Here is a 17664-nt window from a genome sequence, read left to right on the forward strand (position 1 = left end):
GATCTGCTTCTCCCGCAGCGCTTCAAACACTGAAAAACCTGTACAGCAGCTGTCTTACTCTTTGTCTTTTATTTCCTGTCCCAGGCCTGATTAAATCTCTTGGCACAAAGTCTTGTCTCGCGGCACATGAGTTCTTGATATTTTTTTGTTTATAATTTAAAAACAGAATAAGAATCTGAAAATCTAACATCACATTAAAGTTCGATAAATTCTAAAAAGAATGATACCAAACATAAATATGTAGGTTTTAAAATAAGCCCAATTTAAAGCATGACATAAAAAAAAGTCACACAAAATCGTTGCACTTTTAGGCTTATGATTTTATATAGTGTATATATAGAGAGTAGATATGAAAAGCACTATATGATACATAGATAAATAGATATGAAAGACAACAGTATATAACAGATAATAATGAATTTTATTTATATAGCACCTTTAGATAGATAGATAGGAAAGACAGCAGTATATAACAGATAATAATAATAATAATAATGAATTTTATTTATATAGCACCTTTAGATAGATAGATAGATAGATAGATAAGAAAGACAGCAGTATATAACAGATAATAATAATAATAATAATGAATTTTATTTATATAGCACCTTTAGATAGATAGATAGATAGTTAGATAGATATGAAAGACAGCAGTATATAACAGATAATAATAATAATAATAATAATACATTTTATTTATATAGCACCTTTAGATAGATAGATAGATAGATAGATAGATAGGAAAGACAGCAGTATATAACAGATAATAATAATAATGAATTTTATTCATATAGCACCTTTAGATAGATAGACAGATCTAGAAAGAAAGAAATGCCTGTCCGGTGTTGTCAAGTTTTGTCACCTTGTGATGTCACTTGCTTCAGACTCCTCGATATCCTGCAATTCCATGACATTTCAGTTCAATTCTTTTCAGGATGTTAACATTTCTGTCGGAATACTTTTAAAGACGTTATGTAAATCCAATAACTGAACCAAACTCAGAAATCAGGTTCTTCCATGTGCAACATAAAATATACATTAAAAATCTTATTAATGAATGGAACTTAAAAGTTGAAAGTCTCCTCCTTTGTGTGCCTGAACGGGTACAAACTTGAGCTCCAGTGACCAGTTTTGCAATGCTAACAGTCTTGATGCTCTGCCCATTCCTGCCTGTCTCCCATGTTACGTGTCACTCAGTGTCCCACAGGTCTCTTTTTTATGTCTCCCCTGCAGTTGGGGCAATATCCACGACTACGTGAAGAGATGGAGCGCATTGTAACCACACATATCAGGGACCGGGAGAGCAGAACCAAAGATCAGGTGGGTGTACCGGCTTTCAGAATTGAACTTCCATGTCCAGTTCCCAAAGCTACCAACAAGGGGCACTTAGCATCTGGGCCCTGGTAAACTTTATCTACCATGTAATAAAACACTAAGGTCTATGTGTCCAGTCACTCTGTGCAATCTGATTGGTTAGTTTGTCTTTGGTGATGTGTAAGTAAGGAAGTGTAAGTATGAGACGCACAAGGAGGAGTAAAGACGCATGAGGCACTCTGGGAGAGTCGTCTTCAAAGTGGGCAAGTATAAAAGCAGACAGGAGGCCATGTCAGAAACAATGATAGAGTCTGAGAAGCAGGCGTTATGGGAATACACTCAAGAAAGGGAGCACCGATACAATACAATACAATTTATTTTTGTGTAGCCCAAAATCACACAAGAAGTGCCACAATGGGCTTTAGCAGGCCCTGCCTCTTGACAGCCCCCCAGCCTTGACTCTCTAAGAAGACAAAGAAAAACTCCCCAAAAAAAACCCTTGTAGGGAAAAAAATGGAAGAAACCTCAGAAAATGCAGTTCAAAGAGAGACCCTTTTCCAATTAGGTTGGGCATGCATTGGGTGTCAAAAAGAAGGGGGTCAATACAATACGATACAATACACAGAACAGAATAGAAGTAATCCTCAATACAGTATAAAAATATTACAAGTTCGGAGCAGAATTTAACAGTAGATGATATCCCATAATAGGATTTGGATTTGTTTAGAGTCCCGGAGACCTCAGCCACCAAGCTGCCTCCCTCATTTGGCCATTCCACAGCTGAGTCAGCAATGGGCCAGCCAATCCAATGAAAGGACCCCTCTTTCCCACGATTCCTACAATCTTCCATCAGGGATGACTTTAACTTAGGCAGGCGAAACAACTTGGCATGTGGGCCGTGGCACCAAGTGGCACATTTGAGTACTGAGAAGAGAAACAGAATAGGTGAGGGTTAGTAAGAAATTAGAACTATCATGTTACTTCTGTTTTACTGCTAATGACTAACAACAGAGATGCAGTCTGCACAGTTAATCAGCAGCTCTAGTCAGGGTGTGCTAAACTGAAGTCGTGAGACTTTTAAAGCTGAGACCGAAGGGGCATCTCTTATAGTAGCAGGCAGACCAGTCCACAGTTTAGGGGCCCCCTGTAATTAAGAGCTTGACCTCCCACTGTCATTTTATTAATCCTTGGAATCACCGATAAAAAGAGGTTAGTAAATGAGCACAACAAGGGAGACGTCTTGCCAAGGATGGCAAGCATAAAAGCAGACAGAAGGCGAGAAAGGTGCCTCAAAAATAATGATACAGGCATTATGGGAACATGCTTCAGAAAGGGAGCGCTGGTGAAGAGACATTCACATGTGCAAATATAGAGGAAAGGCGTTGAAGGGACACAAATGGCAAGAGATAAGAAATATTATTTAATTATTCTATTACATGTCTTCAACAAGTATCATTAGAACATTAAAACACTCTGGACGAGAACAGGCCATTCAGCCCAACAAAGCTCACCAGTCCTGTCCACTTATTTCTTCCAAAAAAACATCAAGTCGAGTTTTGAAAGTCCCTAAAGTCTAACTGTCTACCACACTACTTGGTCGCTTATTCCAAGTGTCTGTCGTTCTTTGTGTAAAGAAAAACATCCTAACTTTTGTGCAAAATTTACCCTTAACAAGTTTCCAACTGTGTCCCCGTGTTCTTGATGAACTCATTTTAAAGTCACCGTTTCGATCCACTGGACTAATTCCCTTCATAATTTTAAACACTTCACTCATGTCACCTCTTAATCTTCTTTTGTTTAAACTGTAAAGGCTCAGTTCTTTTCATCTTTCCTCATAACTCATCCCCTGTAGACCTGGAATCAGCCTAGTCGCTCTTCTCTGGACCTTCTCTTGTGCTGTTATGTTCTTTTTGTAGCCTGGAGACCAAAACTGCACCCAGTACTCCAGATGAGGCCTCACCAGTGTGTTATAAAGCTTGAGCAGAACCTCCTGTGACTTGTCCTCCACACATCAAGGCGCTATATAACCTGGCATTCTGTTAGCCTTCTTAATGGCTTCTGAACACTGTCTGGGAAGTCGATAGCTTAGAGTCCACTATGACTCCTAAATCCTTCTCATAAGGTGGACTCTTAATTTTCCCACCGCCCATTGTGTATTCAAACCTCACATTTTTACTTCTTATGTGTAATACTTTACATTTACTGACATGAAATTTCACCATCCACAAATCTGCCCAAGCCTGTCTGCTATCCAAGTCCTTCTGTGATGATATAATGGATTCCAAATTATCTGCTAATCCACCTATCTTGGTATCATCTGCAAACCTAACCAGCTTGTTACTTATATTCCTATCTAAATTTCCCCTTGGGATTAATAAAGTATCTATCTATCTATCTATCTATATCATTTATATATATTAAAAATGGCAGCAGCCCTATCACTGCCCCCTGCTGGTCCCCACTCTTAACATTGGCCAGTTCTGAAGCGGTTCCTCCCACCATCACCCTCTACTTCCTGTGTCTGAGCCAATTCTGCACCCCTCTAAAAACATCACCCTGAACTCCCACTTCTTTTAATTTGATGCCCAACCTCTCATGTGGCACCTTATCAATGCTTTCTGTATCATGGCTAGTATATTATAAAGTGAGAAGAGGAGCTGAGTAGTGTTGTAGTTTGGAGATGAGTTGGAAAAGTGCCTACCATGCCACATGCAACTTTTCATGAGTATGTTACATTCAGTTAGGCCTACAATGCAGCCCTTAATGTTTGGGACAAAGACCCTTTTTTCCTTGATATAACCCCTCTGCTCCACAGTTTTAAAATGACAAATCAAACCATTTTGACTTGAGCAAGCCTAGGTATCTTACACCTGCACTGGTTTGCATCTTGCAGTAAGGCCTCTGTATTAGTATTCATGAACATTTTTGCTCTTGCCATCACTCTGATGAGGTTCATTTTTGTCTCATCTGTCCAAAAGACCTTTCCCCAGAATTCTGCTGGCTCTTTGAAGTCCTTTTTTACAATCTGTAATCTGGCCATCCTGATTTTGTGGTTTCCATCTTGCAGTGTGGCCTCTGTATTTCTGTTCATGATGTCTTCTGCTGATAGTCATCTCTGACACACACATATACACATCGGCCCCCTGAAGACTGTTTCTGGTCTTTCAGGTGTTTTAGGCCTTTTCTTTCCACTAGTGAGTATCAGTAGTGGTGGTCTTCTTTGGTCTACCAGACACATTATGACTACTGAGCTCACCAGTGTGTTTTTTCTTCTTTATGACATTCCAGACAGTTAATTTAGGTCATCCTACACTTTTACAGATGGTTTTATTCTCACTTTTCAGCCTCATAATGGCTTCTTTGACTTTCTTTGGTAGGCACTGCAATTGTATTCACATTGAACAATGGCAGCTACAGACTCCAAAGGTTAGACGCAAGCCAAGGTGTCTTATAAAGCCATGAAACCCACCTGAGTGATCACAAACACCTGTGACACCAATTGTCCCAATCATTATGGTGCCCTGAAATGGGTGGGGTGGGTCATGTAGAAAAAGTGTGGCAACTGAAATATGTGCAAATCTCCATCAATGAAAGTCTGCAGTGTGCACTTTAATCACAAGTCTGAATTGTTTGATTTGTAGTTTGTGGGGCAGATGGGGCAATGCAAGGAAATGCAAGGAAAAATGTGTCTGTGTCCCAAACATCATAGAGGGCACTGTAGAGAAGAAAGGCACTATATAGCGGATAGGTAGGAAATACACTATATGATAGATAGATAGAGTGAAAGGCACTATATGATAGATAGATAGATAGATAGATAGATAGATAGATAGATAGATAGATAGATAGAGTGAAAGGCACTATATAATAGCTAGATAAAAAGATATGAAAGGCAGCAGTATATAACAGATAATAATAATGAATTTTATTTATTTAGCACCTATAGATAGATAGATAGAGTGAAAGGAACTATATAATGGAAAGATAGATAGATAGATAGGAAAGGCAGCAGTATATAACAGATAATAATAATAATAATCTATACTAATAAAAGGCAAAGCCCTCACTGACTCACTCACTCACTCACTCACTCACTCACTCACTGACTCACTCATCACTAATTCTCCAACTTCCCATGTAAGTAGAAGGCTGAAATTTGTCAGGCTCATTCCTTACAGCTTACTTACAAATGCTGGGCAGGTTTCATTTAGAAATTGTATGCGTAACGGTCATAACTGGAACCTATTTTTTCGTCCATATACTATAATAGACGTCTGCTTGATGGTCGTGGGAGGCGGAGTTATGCCTCCCACGTAATTTAGTGCCTGCCCATATAAGGCCGTCCGTCAGTGGCAATCCAATAGAAACACTGCCGCTAAATATTCACGGGTGAAGGACTGTGCTTATGCAGACGAAAATGAGATGGTCAAGGTGGTGTTTGGCACAAACTCAGCGAAACTGCAAGAGAAACTTTTAAGTACCGGGTCTTAGCTAACATTAAATACAGCCGTGGACATCGCATGAGATGGCACCAGCACAGCTGGGAACCTTTGATGCATGTGCACCGAGCGGCTCACGTGAACTGACGCAGTGCACCGACAAAAAGGAACAGTTCCAAAGAGTGCTGAACAAAAACTGAATTACACAACTGCGGAAACAAAGCACGGTGTGAACCGTAAGTTTAAATTAAGTTTATAGACACACACACGCTGCCGTTTGTCATGCCTACAACGAGTATGGTATTCGCGAGATACAAGTTTAATGAGAAGACACGAGGTATAAACGAGACTTTGGATCACTTTGTTGCGGAGTTAAAATTGCTGTAACAAGAAACTTTGAAGTGCCGGGTCTTAGCTAACATTAAATAAAGTCGTAGACATCGCGAGATCGCATAAGCACAGCTGAGAAGCTTCGATGCATGTACTCTGAGCGGCTTGCGTCAACTGACTTTGCAGGACTGGAAAAGATTAAATTAAGTTCATACACATGCTACTGCTAAATATTCACAGGCAATTTCCACATCTTACTACCGGGAATGCCTGTTGAACATCTTACATTCACGAGTTCCGATTTGGGTGGTGAACACTTCGATGAATGAAACCTGTTATCTTTACAATGGCTGACAAACACGGAATATAACTTGAACACAACACGTCCTCCAAATACAAACCTGATTGAAAGAAATAATGATAATCAAATCCTTGATGACAGCAACACTCATAACAGTGACAAAACAATTACATTGACAATCATGTTACGTTATTTTTAAAATGTTTCCTTTTCTTAGCACAAGCACAGCTGAGAAGCTTCATTTAATCACACTTTCAATTCCAAGCAAAGGGGAACTATATATATATATATATATATATGCCAGCAACACTTATTACAAAGACAACACAATTACATTGTCAATCATGTTACGTTATTATTAAAATGTTTCCTTTTCTTTTTCATTACTTCCTTAACACAATACTTCTCTGCTGTGAAGCGCGGGTATTTTGCTAGTCTATACTAATAAAAGACAAAGCCCTCACTGACTCATTCACTCAGTCGTCACTAATTCTCCAACTTCCCATGTAGGTAGAAGGCTGACATTTGGCAGGCTCATTCCTTACTGCTTACTTACAAAAGTTAAGCAGGTTTCATTTAGAAATTCTACGCGTAACGGTCATAACTGGAACCTACTTTTGTCCATATATACGGCCATAGCCAGCAGCTCGGTCGCCATGGGAGGCGGAGTTGCATCCCTCATCATCATGCCTCCCACATAATTGAGTGCCTGCCCATATAAGGTAAATATTTGCGGGTGAAGGACTGTGCTTAGCATATTCATAAGTGCAGCTGCTGTGGAAACCCTCTGACGCTGAACAAGCCTTTGTAGACATATCAATAGGAAAGGAAGGTGTAAAGCTTAAGTTTAAATTACGTTCATAGACACGCTGCCGCTAAATATTCGCAGGCAAATCCACAACTTAATACTGGGAATGCCTGTTAAACATCTTAGATTCACGAGTAGCGATTTGGGTAGTGATCACTTTGATGAATGAAACCTGTTCAAAAAATGCATTACACAATTGAGAAGGCAGCAAAAGAATATGAAGCGAGTGACGCATACAAGCATATTCATGAGTGCAGCTACTGCGGAAACAAAGCACGGTGTAAACCTAAAGTTTAAATTACGTTCATAGACAGGCTGCCGCTGGCGTTTGTCATGCCTGCGATAAACACGATATTTGCGAGATACAAGTTTAATGAGAAGATGCAGGGTATAAACGAGACTTTTCAGCACTTTGTAACGGAGTTAAAATTGCTGGTGAAGGACTGTGCTTATGCAAACGAAGATGAGATGGTCAGGGATAGAATAGTGTTTGGCACAAACTCAGCAAAAGTGTGAGAGAAACTTTTAAGTGCCGGGTCTGAGCTAACATTAAATAAAGCCGTGGACATCGCAAGATCGCACGAGAGAGCACAAGCACAGCTGAGAAGCTTCGATGTATGTACTCCGAGTGGCTCACGTGAACTGACTTTGCAGGACTGGGAAAGGTTAAATTAAGTTCATAGACACGCTACCGCTAAATATTCACAAGCAAATCCACAACTTAATACTAGGAATGCCTGTTAAACATCTTAGATTCACGAGTACTGATTTGGGTAGTGAACACTTCGATGAATGAAACCTGTTATCTTTACAACGGCTGACAAACACGGAATGTAACTTGAACACAACACGTCCTCCAAATACAAACCTGATTGAAAGAAATAATGATAATCAAATCCTTGATGACAGCAACACTCATAACAGTCACAAAACAATTACATTGACAATCATGTCACGTTATTTTTAAAATGTTTCCTTTTCTTTTTCATAACTTCACACTACTTCTCCACTGCGAAGCGCGGGTATTTTGCTAGTAATAATAATAATTATAATAATAATGAATTTTATTTATATAGCACCTTTAGATAGGTACATAGATAGATCTAGAAAGAAAGAAAGAAAGACATTATTTGTCTCCAGGGAGAAATTTAGCTTTGTGCCTCCAAGATTAATGACTGCTCTTCCTTTCCCTTCAATTGATTTTCTTGCTCACTAATGCATCATTCAGGCCATGAATCCCCCGAATTGTATTTGAATTCTATTTTTGTATTAATTTAGAAATTACAACAATCTACACAAGAACAGGCCATTCAGCTCCACAAAGCTGGCCAGTCCTATTCTATTCCTGAATTCTTCTAAAATAACATCAAGTTGAGTTTTGAAGGTCCTTAATGTCCTCCTGTCTACCACACGACTTGGTCACTCATTTTAGATTTAGATTTTTAGATTGATTTGTACTTTTACACTCTTGAGCAGAGGTGTAAATCAAGTAAAAATGAGGTTTTGGTCCAGAACATTATGGAGGACACTTCCTGGAGACCTCAGCCAACTGACCGTCTACCTCATCCTGTTTTCTCTATAGTGGAGTTTGTGCTGCCGGTCCAGTCTGATGAGAGCACCTTTTCTTTTCATCTAATCATTCCAACTGTTAAATGATGTGTTAACTTTAGAATGAGATGAAGCATAAGGAAGTTGCTTTTATGTGGCGCTCAGACGTTGATTACATTCTAATACATATAAGTGATGATAGTTTTATAATAACTTGCTTTTCATTTTTGACCAGGTAATGCTGCTTATAGACATTGAGCTGGCCTACATGAACACGAACCATGAAGACTTTATTGGATTTGCCAAGTGAGTTTGCTTATATTCTTTACTCTGTTGTTTTGACCACTCTGACTAATATAATATGTATTGCATAAGCTCTAGAGCTGGGGTGTAGAACTCCAGGCCCGGTGGACCGCAGTGGCTGCAGGTTCTCATTTTAACTCTTTTCCTAATCAGCGAGCAGTTTTCACTGCTAATGAACTCCTTTGCCCTTCATTTTGATCGCCCTGTTTTTAAGGATTCAGTCCTCTGAGTTGATTTGTTTCTTCATTAAATGTCAGCCAAACAGAAATGAGACGTGAAACGAGCCGAGAGATGACCAGCTAAACTGGGATTTTACTCGTAGTACCAAACACTTCTTTATGATGGACTTTACTGAGCTCTTTGGGATTGATAAACCCTTTGAGATGTTTTTGTCTCCATCTCCTGCCTTATGTCGGTCCACAACTCTATCCCTGAGATCTTTTGAAAATGGCCTGCCACCCATAGTCAGGTGTTTGCTGTCAGTTGCTCTACCAAGCAAGGGAATGAATGGACCAGGAACAGCTTCACTAATCACACTCATTACAACTGAGCACAGGTGGGAGGAAGCCGCAATGGAAATGGTGGGCACTGACACCTGATAGAGTTTAGGAAGGGGAGGGATCCTTAATAAATCTCAGCATTTCTTGTTTTTTATTTTTTAAAATTCTCCTGAACTGTAGCTGTGACATCTTTCACTTGGATGTTAGAGATTGCATTGAGTGAGTAAAGCTGGAAAAAATATTGGTTTGTGTGCTTTTATTTAAGGCTGTAAAGCAACAAAAATGGGAATATTTCGAAGGGGGGGATTCTTTTCTATACCCGCTGTACTACAGATGATGCCTTGCCTTTTTGACCTGAGATTGTATATGCTGAATTTATGTCCAGTCCTTGGAGATATGAACTCCAAGGTACCTGAAGCTGCTAACCTTGTCCACTGTAGCCCCATTGATATGGACTGGTGTAAAGGACTGCTGCTGCTTTCGTCTGAAATCCAACAACCAGTTCCTTTTGCTTGGTACCACGATGCCAGGTTCTCCACCTCTTCCAGATAGGCCGTGTCATCATTGTTAGAGAGTGTCGTCGGCAAACTTCACAATGGAGTTAAAGTTGTGTGTGGCCATGCAATCAAATCTGTAAAGAAAATACAGCAGAGGGCTCAGAACACGTCCTTGAGGGGCTCCTGTATTGAGGATAATAATGTTGGAAATACAGCACAGTGCCCCCATTGTTGAAAGAACATTCTCTGCAATAAATTAGCGCCCTTGTGCTGATATAATCTCTGTCTCCCCATGATGATGGTATGGATTAAGCAAGTCTGGTAATGTGTGAATATTTTTTTTTTCTTTTTTAGTGCACAGCAAAGGAGCAGCCAGATGAGCAAGAAGAAAGCTTCTGGAAATCAGGTAAGAAGGAGTCATTCCCTGAGGAACGTAAAGAAGCAGAACCAAGAGAGTACAGTGAATTCTGGCCTCTTAAACAAGTCCATGCCAGATTCTGATCTTATACCAGAAGTGTTTTATTGAAAATTACGGACAAGAAGGAGATGCTAACTAATTTAACCAGATGTACAGCAGTGAAGATTTATGGTGGCCAGTAATAGTTTTGAATCAGTTGCCAAGTCCATTTACTTTATAAAAGGATGACCATACTGAGCTCTGTGCATTATTTTATATAGCGTCTCTTACAGATCCAACCGTCACTGGGCACTTTGACTCTGGTAAAGCACACAAAATAATTTCAAACATTCAAGCAAAAACCATTTTGTTTCATAGAATTCACTGAAACAAGATGCATTTTGAGGTAGGCTAAAATAAAATTCAAATGAAGTCCACAAGAACGCAGTTCAAATATACACTTAATAAATAACCTTTGTTCTGTATGGTGCTTTCCACAAAGTACATACTTGCTTGATTTTAAAAAATATAACAATAAAAAAAAATAATAATATGCACTCACCGGCCACTTTATTAGGTACACCTTGCTAGTACCAGGTTGGACCCCCATTTGCCATCCGAACTGCCGTAATTCTTCATGGCACAGATTTAACAAGGTGCTGGGAACATTCCTCTGGGATTTTGTTCGATATTGACATGATGGCATCACACAGTTGCTGCATATTTGTCGACTGCACATCCATGATGCAAATCTCTTGCTCCATCACATCTCAAAGGTCCTCTACTGGATTGATATCTGGTGACTGTGGAGACCATTTTAGACCATTGAACTCATTGTCATGTTCAAGAAACCAGTTTGAGATGATCTGAGCTTTGTGCCATGGCGCATTATCCTGCTGGAAGGAGCCATCAGAAGATGCGGTCATAAAGGGATGGACATGGTCAACAACGATACTCAGGTGGGCTGTGGCATTTAGTTGCATGCTCATTTGGTACTAAGGGGCCCAAAGTGTGCCAAGGAAATATCCACCACACCATTACACCTCCACCAGCAGCCTGAACTGTTGATACAAGGCAGGATGGATCCATGCTTTCATGTTGTTAATGCCAAATTCTGACCCTAGCATGCAAATGTCGCAGCAGAAATCAACACTCATCAGACATGGCAACATGTCTCCAATCTTCCATTGTCTAATTTTGGTGAGCCTGTGTGAACTGTAGCCTCAGTTGCCTGTTCTTAGCTGACAGGGGTGGCACCAGGTGTGGTCTCCTGCTCCTGTAGCCCATCTGCTTCAAGGTTTGATGTGTTGGGTGTTCAGAGCTGCTCTTCTGCATACCTTGGTTGTAACGAGTGCTTATTTGACTTACTGTTACCTTTCAATCAGCTCAAACCAGTCTGGCCATTCTCCTCTGACCTCTGGCATCAACAAGGCATTGAACTGATGCTCACTGGATATTATCCCTTTTTCGGACCATTCTCTGTAAACCCTACAGATGATTGTATGCAGATTAGTAGTTTCTGAAATACTCGGACCACCTCATCTGGCACTAGCAACCATGCCACACTCAATGTCACTTCAGTCACCTTTCTTTCCATTCTGACGCTCGATTTGAACTTCAGCAGGTGGTCTTGACAATGTCCACAGGCCAAAAATGCATTGTGTTGCTGCCGTGTGATTGGCAGATTAGATATTTGCATTAACAAGCAGGTGAACAGGTGTACCTAATAAAGTGGCCATTGAGTGTATAGAGCACACCCTCAAAGAATGTTTCTTAAAGTTAAAATACAATACGATTCATTTGTGTGACATTATTTTTAGATAGATCAAGCTGTCATAACAAGAAAATCTTGATACATACGCTGTAAGAAAAGAAGAAACCACAGCAAAAGTTTTGGGCACGTCCGTGACCCCCTATAATGGAAATAAATGAAAGAAATGTTTCTTTTAACAAAGGCGAAATTGACGTCTTTTCGGACGGGAGTCCAATACAGAACTGATTTAAAATGGCCGAACTTCCTGTCATGTGGATTCCAGGCAGGAAAGGGGTGGGTCCAGGAGGGCAGGCAATGGAAGTGATGTGAGTGATGGAACGGCTTTGCAGCATAGACATAGAATTACTAGACGCCGCATGACCAGCAGCATCATACGTCAACGTCGCCGCCATATTGCAAGTGGCACTGCTGTGAAATGAAGTAATGAATAAAGATGCCTCGTGCATGTGCTGCTTGGGATTGTGCAAACCGCTGTACACTCCAAACCAGATCCTGGGGGATTACATTTCATAGGTAAGGCTGAACAATTGTTTTGGTTATATTTGGCCATTAGAAAATCCTGTTTTATAATCTTAACTTTAGCTACGCCAGGCTAAGCTAGCAAAGCTATGCATTTATGTGCTCAAGTGAGCCTCCAAGCAACGTTTTGGCTAAACGTATTTAGTCACTAACTATGTAGATTGTTGTTAGCTGTTAACATTTCTCAAACACCTCAGGAAGCAGTGGGAGGTCAGGTAGCCCTTAGACGGGACTTTGAGAAAGCTGTCCTGTGATGTGTGCCGTGCTGGTTTGGTAACAGATGCTGTACCGCCATCATATGATCAAAGCTACCACTCGCCCACATTAACAAACAAAGGAGGTTTGATGATTTCTTCTGAGGGTCCAGTCAAGGTGGTCAAAGTAGCTGAACGTGTTATCTGACAGTCGACATTAGGGCGAGCTGTCAGTGTATCTTTGATCAATCAGTTTGTTCGGGCTGAGATTGGTTCAGATGATGTGTTTTTTCTCAAGGAGCACATCGAGGAAACACAGTTTGAAATTGACGACCATTATTTCATGCTCATGTCTTTAGTTGTGTCTGTCTTCCACAAACTAAGGCTGCACCATATTGCCAGACTGAATACTCTCAACGTACAGGATCTGAGTGAGCGAGAGGAGTGCCAGTCTGGAGGAGATCAGTGAGGTGTGGGGAGCTTTAAATGTTCAGAGCGGGATTGTGTGTCGTATTCAGTAGTGAAGAGGGAGCCAATGAAGTTGAGAGAGAATCGATGTGATGTGTTCAGTGGATTAGAACAGCAGGTTATTATCCTGGCAGCAGAATTTTGAAGAAGTTGTAAGCGATGGATACGTTTTTGTGGGATGCCAGATAGAATAGCATTACAGTAATCTATACGTGAGGTGACTCGGACATTAACCGATACTTCAGTACTGTGTTGAGTAAGAACAGGATGAAGTCTAGAAATGTTTTGGAGAATGAAGAAGGCAGTCCGAGAAATGTTACTTATATGGGAGGAATTATTTAATAATAATAATTATTATTTAATAATTGCCATTATTAGTGTATAAATGGAAATGAATAATTGCATTTAAACGATTCGCCAAAATCTGTTGTATGTAAACGATACTGTTTTAAATGTTATTGTTTTTTCATCAGAAAGCCCGGTTTCCACGTCTACCTGTATTACTTTAAATGGCACTTTTGCCACTCGCAATGTGGCAGATGCGCTGACGTATCATGTCGACTGGGCAACACAGTGAATGCGGCGTCTGTCTATATATGTCTATGCTCTGCAGAGGAAGGAAGGGATTGAGGGAGGGCAGATGGAAAGGAGAGAAAAGGCATTGGAACACAGCGCCCACCCCTGGTTCGGCAGGTAATTACCATCACCAGAGCCCTGATGCTGACTCCCAAGCACACTCAGGTGACTACACATTGTTAAGAAAAATTGATGAACACAATTCCCATGTGTTGTGACCACACAACCTTTGTTTAATATAGTACCTTCTGTAGCACGCACCATAAGGAGATGCTGTATAAACAACACAACAATAGAAATTCTTACTAGGGGTCCAAAACTGCAGTTCAAATGGGTTATGAACAAACATCCTTTATTTTATATGGTGAATTTCACAGAGCATAACATCAAGTGTATAAACATGCAGTTCAAAGTAACAAAATAATATTACATAACATTCTCAGACCCCCTTAATCCAATCCAGAGACACATTTATGAAGTAACAAATTTCAGTACAAGATAACTTTTGAGCTAAGTCTCTTTGGTAAAGTCCTGGAATTTGCTCTTAACAATGTCTTCACCCAGAAGTAAAAGCAACTGGTTAACCAAACAGATCTTGATGTTTTACTAGTCTCCTTGTTGTCCATTTTCATCTCACCACTTTACACACAGTGCCTTCCGTAATGTCTGGGGCAAAGACGCACTTTTCCTTGATTTCCCCCTGTGCTTCACAGTTTAAAATTACAAATCAAACAGTTCAGACTTGTGATTAAAGTGCACATTGTTGACTTTTATTTAAGGTGATTTGCAGAATTTTTGGTTACCACACTTTTACTACACCCCCATTTCAGGGCACCATCATGTTTTGGACTTTGGTTTGTGATTCCTCAGGTGCGTTTCGTTAGTTCATAAAATACCTCGGCTTATGTCGTGGCGAAGGTGAGGCACCCGATCTTCAAAGAAAGACAAATGGAATCTCGGGAATGGCAGCAGAATCGGGTTTTACCTAAAGCAAGATGCATACACGGACTCAAATCATGTGAAATGAGCACCCGGTGATGGGCAAACCTTACTTTTATTACAGTTCTCATTTTCCAATACATTTGTTATCCTCATCTGACTCCCAGCATTCCATTTTCTTCAATCCTGCCTCCAACTGATTTATCCAGTATTTCCCATCTTAATGGGCATAGCACCCTTCCTATACATCACCCTCTCTTGACAGGCCCCATTCCTGCCTAGTACCGGTCCAGTCATTGGCACCAATACTTCCAGCCTAAAGTTTACATTCACTATCTGAAAGAGAGAAGCTTGCTCACCTCACCTAACTTCATATGCCTAACCTTTGACTTATGATATATTGTGTGGAACTGGCCCTGGACACAGACAGATGGACATTGTTTGTTCCTCCCAACACACGTTTATTCACACAAACTATTTACAATATTTGCAGAGTCCAGTGCACAAACCCAGTGCCTCCAGCACCGATTCCCCAAAAGTCCGGGCCTTTCACACATTACCTAGTGCCTTCCTTCTGGCCGTCTCCAGTCCTCTCTCCAGCTCCGTCCTCTTCCACCCGACTTCCGCTCTTGACTGTTGGGAGGCGGCCCCTTTTATAGCACCCCAGATGAGCTCCAGCTGCTTCCCGGCATTCCTCCGTGGACACGCCCCCCGTGTGGCGGAAGTGCCGGCTGCGCACCCGGAAGCCCTTCGGGTGTCCCCATTCTTCTTCCTCCCAGCACTTCGGGGTGTGGTGGAAGTGTTGGGCTCCAGGGTTCTTCAGGCACCGGGGCGCCGCCTGGCGGTGGCCACGGGCCCCTACAGGGTTGGGCTTCCAAGCCCCCTACCCGAGGCCACCAACAAAACCAGGGCGGTCGCCCCCTCGTGGTCGGGAGGAGGCACCAGCCCTCCTCCGGTCCCCTCGGGCATCCCGGCTGGTCTCCACCCACAGCCACATGCGACAATTGGTTGTTTCTAGCTAATTCAGATACATAAAAATATATAGGCATAAGCTTTTTCTAGTTTAACCCTTACAATGCTAGTGCTCAATCTATACATATAAAAGGCAAAGCCCTCACTGACTCATCACTAATTCACCCACTTTCTATATACAGTAGGTGGGAGGCTGAAATTTTGCGTGCTCATTCCTTGCAGTGTACAGTGGACCCTTGACTTACGAACTCAATTCGTTCGCGAGGGCTGGTTGTAACTCAAGTTGGTTGTAAGTCAAGGCTATTTTTCCCATAAGAAATAATGGAAATACCCATAATGCGCTCGAACCTCCCACAGCAACACTTACTTAACCTTTTCATAATAAAAAAGGGTTGTATAATGTGCATAATTTACCAAAACACCAATAATTTTTCTAATGTACTAACCAAAAAGTTATATAAAGCGCCTAGCCTACCAGAAACAACAATTTCATAATGTACTCGCCATTTAATTTGACATCATTGGGCTGCAGGAAGGGAGGAGGAGGAGAATGAAATGGAAGAATGAAACGGAAGGTGGTTATTGTTTAGAAGGAGCCTCCTTATGCAAATCTTTTCTTTGTAAAATTGTCGAGATGGTGGATTTCAACATGCTGTACGTATTAGCGAGATTGGTCACGAACGCCACTCTCATATTTCCGCACAATTTCCTTCTTCGTTTTGATTGTGATCGCTGTTTCTCAAGTTAATAATGACAGGAGTCGAGCAATCGGTTCAAAGCTGGCCGTGTTGTGAACTGCTGTAATAATACACTCCAAAGCAGGCCGGTGCTGACTCAGCCTGATGACATCATCATGTGCCACGCCAGCCCGCTAGCTAACATCCCTTAACAATCGCTTTCTTTACCTTCATTTTCTTCTCTTCCTTCCTTAGCAATTATGCGTCTTGCTTGCCATGGTCTTAGTGAATTATATATATAGATAAATCACTGCACTGACCGAAATGACGTCCACAAACACATGTATCTGGACTCCGACTGACGCTTACGAACGCTCTCGGCTGTTTGTTTACAATCGCACAAGCGGGTACACATGATCGCATTCGGGTCATAACACAAGATGTTGGTCGTAAATCAAAACAAAAATTTGGGTCGTAAATCAAGTTGTTCGCATGTCAGGCATGGTCGTATATCAAGAGTCGACTGTACTTACAAAAGTTAGGTATGTTTCATGTCCTATTGCAACACCCAAGGGGGGGGGGAGCAGGTGTACCCCCTAAACTGCATATACAGTCATATAAAAAAGTTTGGAAACCCCTCTCAGCCTGCATAATAATTGACTCTCCTTTCAACAAAAAAGATAACAGTGGCGTGTCTTTCATTTCTTAGGAACATCTGAGCACTGCGGTGGTTTTCTGAACAAAGATTTTTAGTGAAGCCGTATTTAGTTGTATGAAATCACTTGAATCACAAGTCTGAATTGTTTGGTTTGCGGTTTTAAACTGTGGAGCAGAGGGGGAAATCAAGGAAAACAATGTCTCTTTGCCCCAAACATTATGGAAGGCATCTATAGAGTTGTGGCGAAAAGTTTTGAGAAGGACACAAATACTAATTTTCACAACATTTGCTGCCTCAGTTTTTATGATGGTAATTTGCATCTTCCCCGGAATGTTATGAAGAGTGATCAGATGAATTGCAATTACCGTATATACTCACGTATAAGTCAAGTCTTGAAACCCGAAAAAATCGATCATAAAATCAGACCCCGACTTATGCGCCCTGTTCAAA

At 41.0% G+C, this 17664-nt stretch overlaps 1 protein-coding gene across 8 annotated transcripts in view; it reads left to right on the forward strand.

Moving 5' to 3' along the window:
* Positions 1–17664, forward strand: part of dnm1a (dynamin 1a) — a 471312-nt gene that overhangs the window by 205582 nt on the left and 248066 nt on the right. For all 8 annotated transcript variants that reach the window (XM_039762667.1, XM_039762670.1, XM_039762673.1 and 5 more), the window contains exons 11-13: positions 1234–1320; positions 8976–9046; positions 10395–10446. In XM_039762667.1, the coding sequence (XP_039618601.1) occupies positions 1234–1320; positions 8976–9046; positions 10395–10446 (210 nt within the window). The remainder of the gene's footprint in view (positions 1–1233; positions 1321–8975; positions 9047–10394; positions 10447–17664) is intronic.

This window comes from Polypterus senegalus, chromosome 9 (assembly GCF_016835505.1).
Source record: "Polypterus senegalus isolate Bchr_013 chromosome 9, ASM1683550v1, whole genome shotgun sequence".
In the NCBI taxonomy this organism is placed as follows: domain Eukaryota; kingdom Metazoa; phylum Chordata; class Cladistia; order Polypteriformes; family Polypteridae; genus Polypterus; species Polypterus senegalus.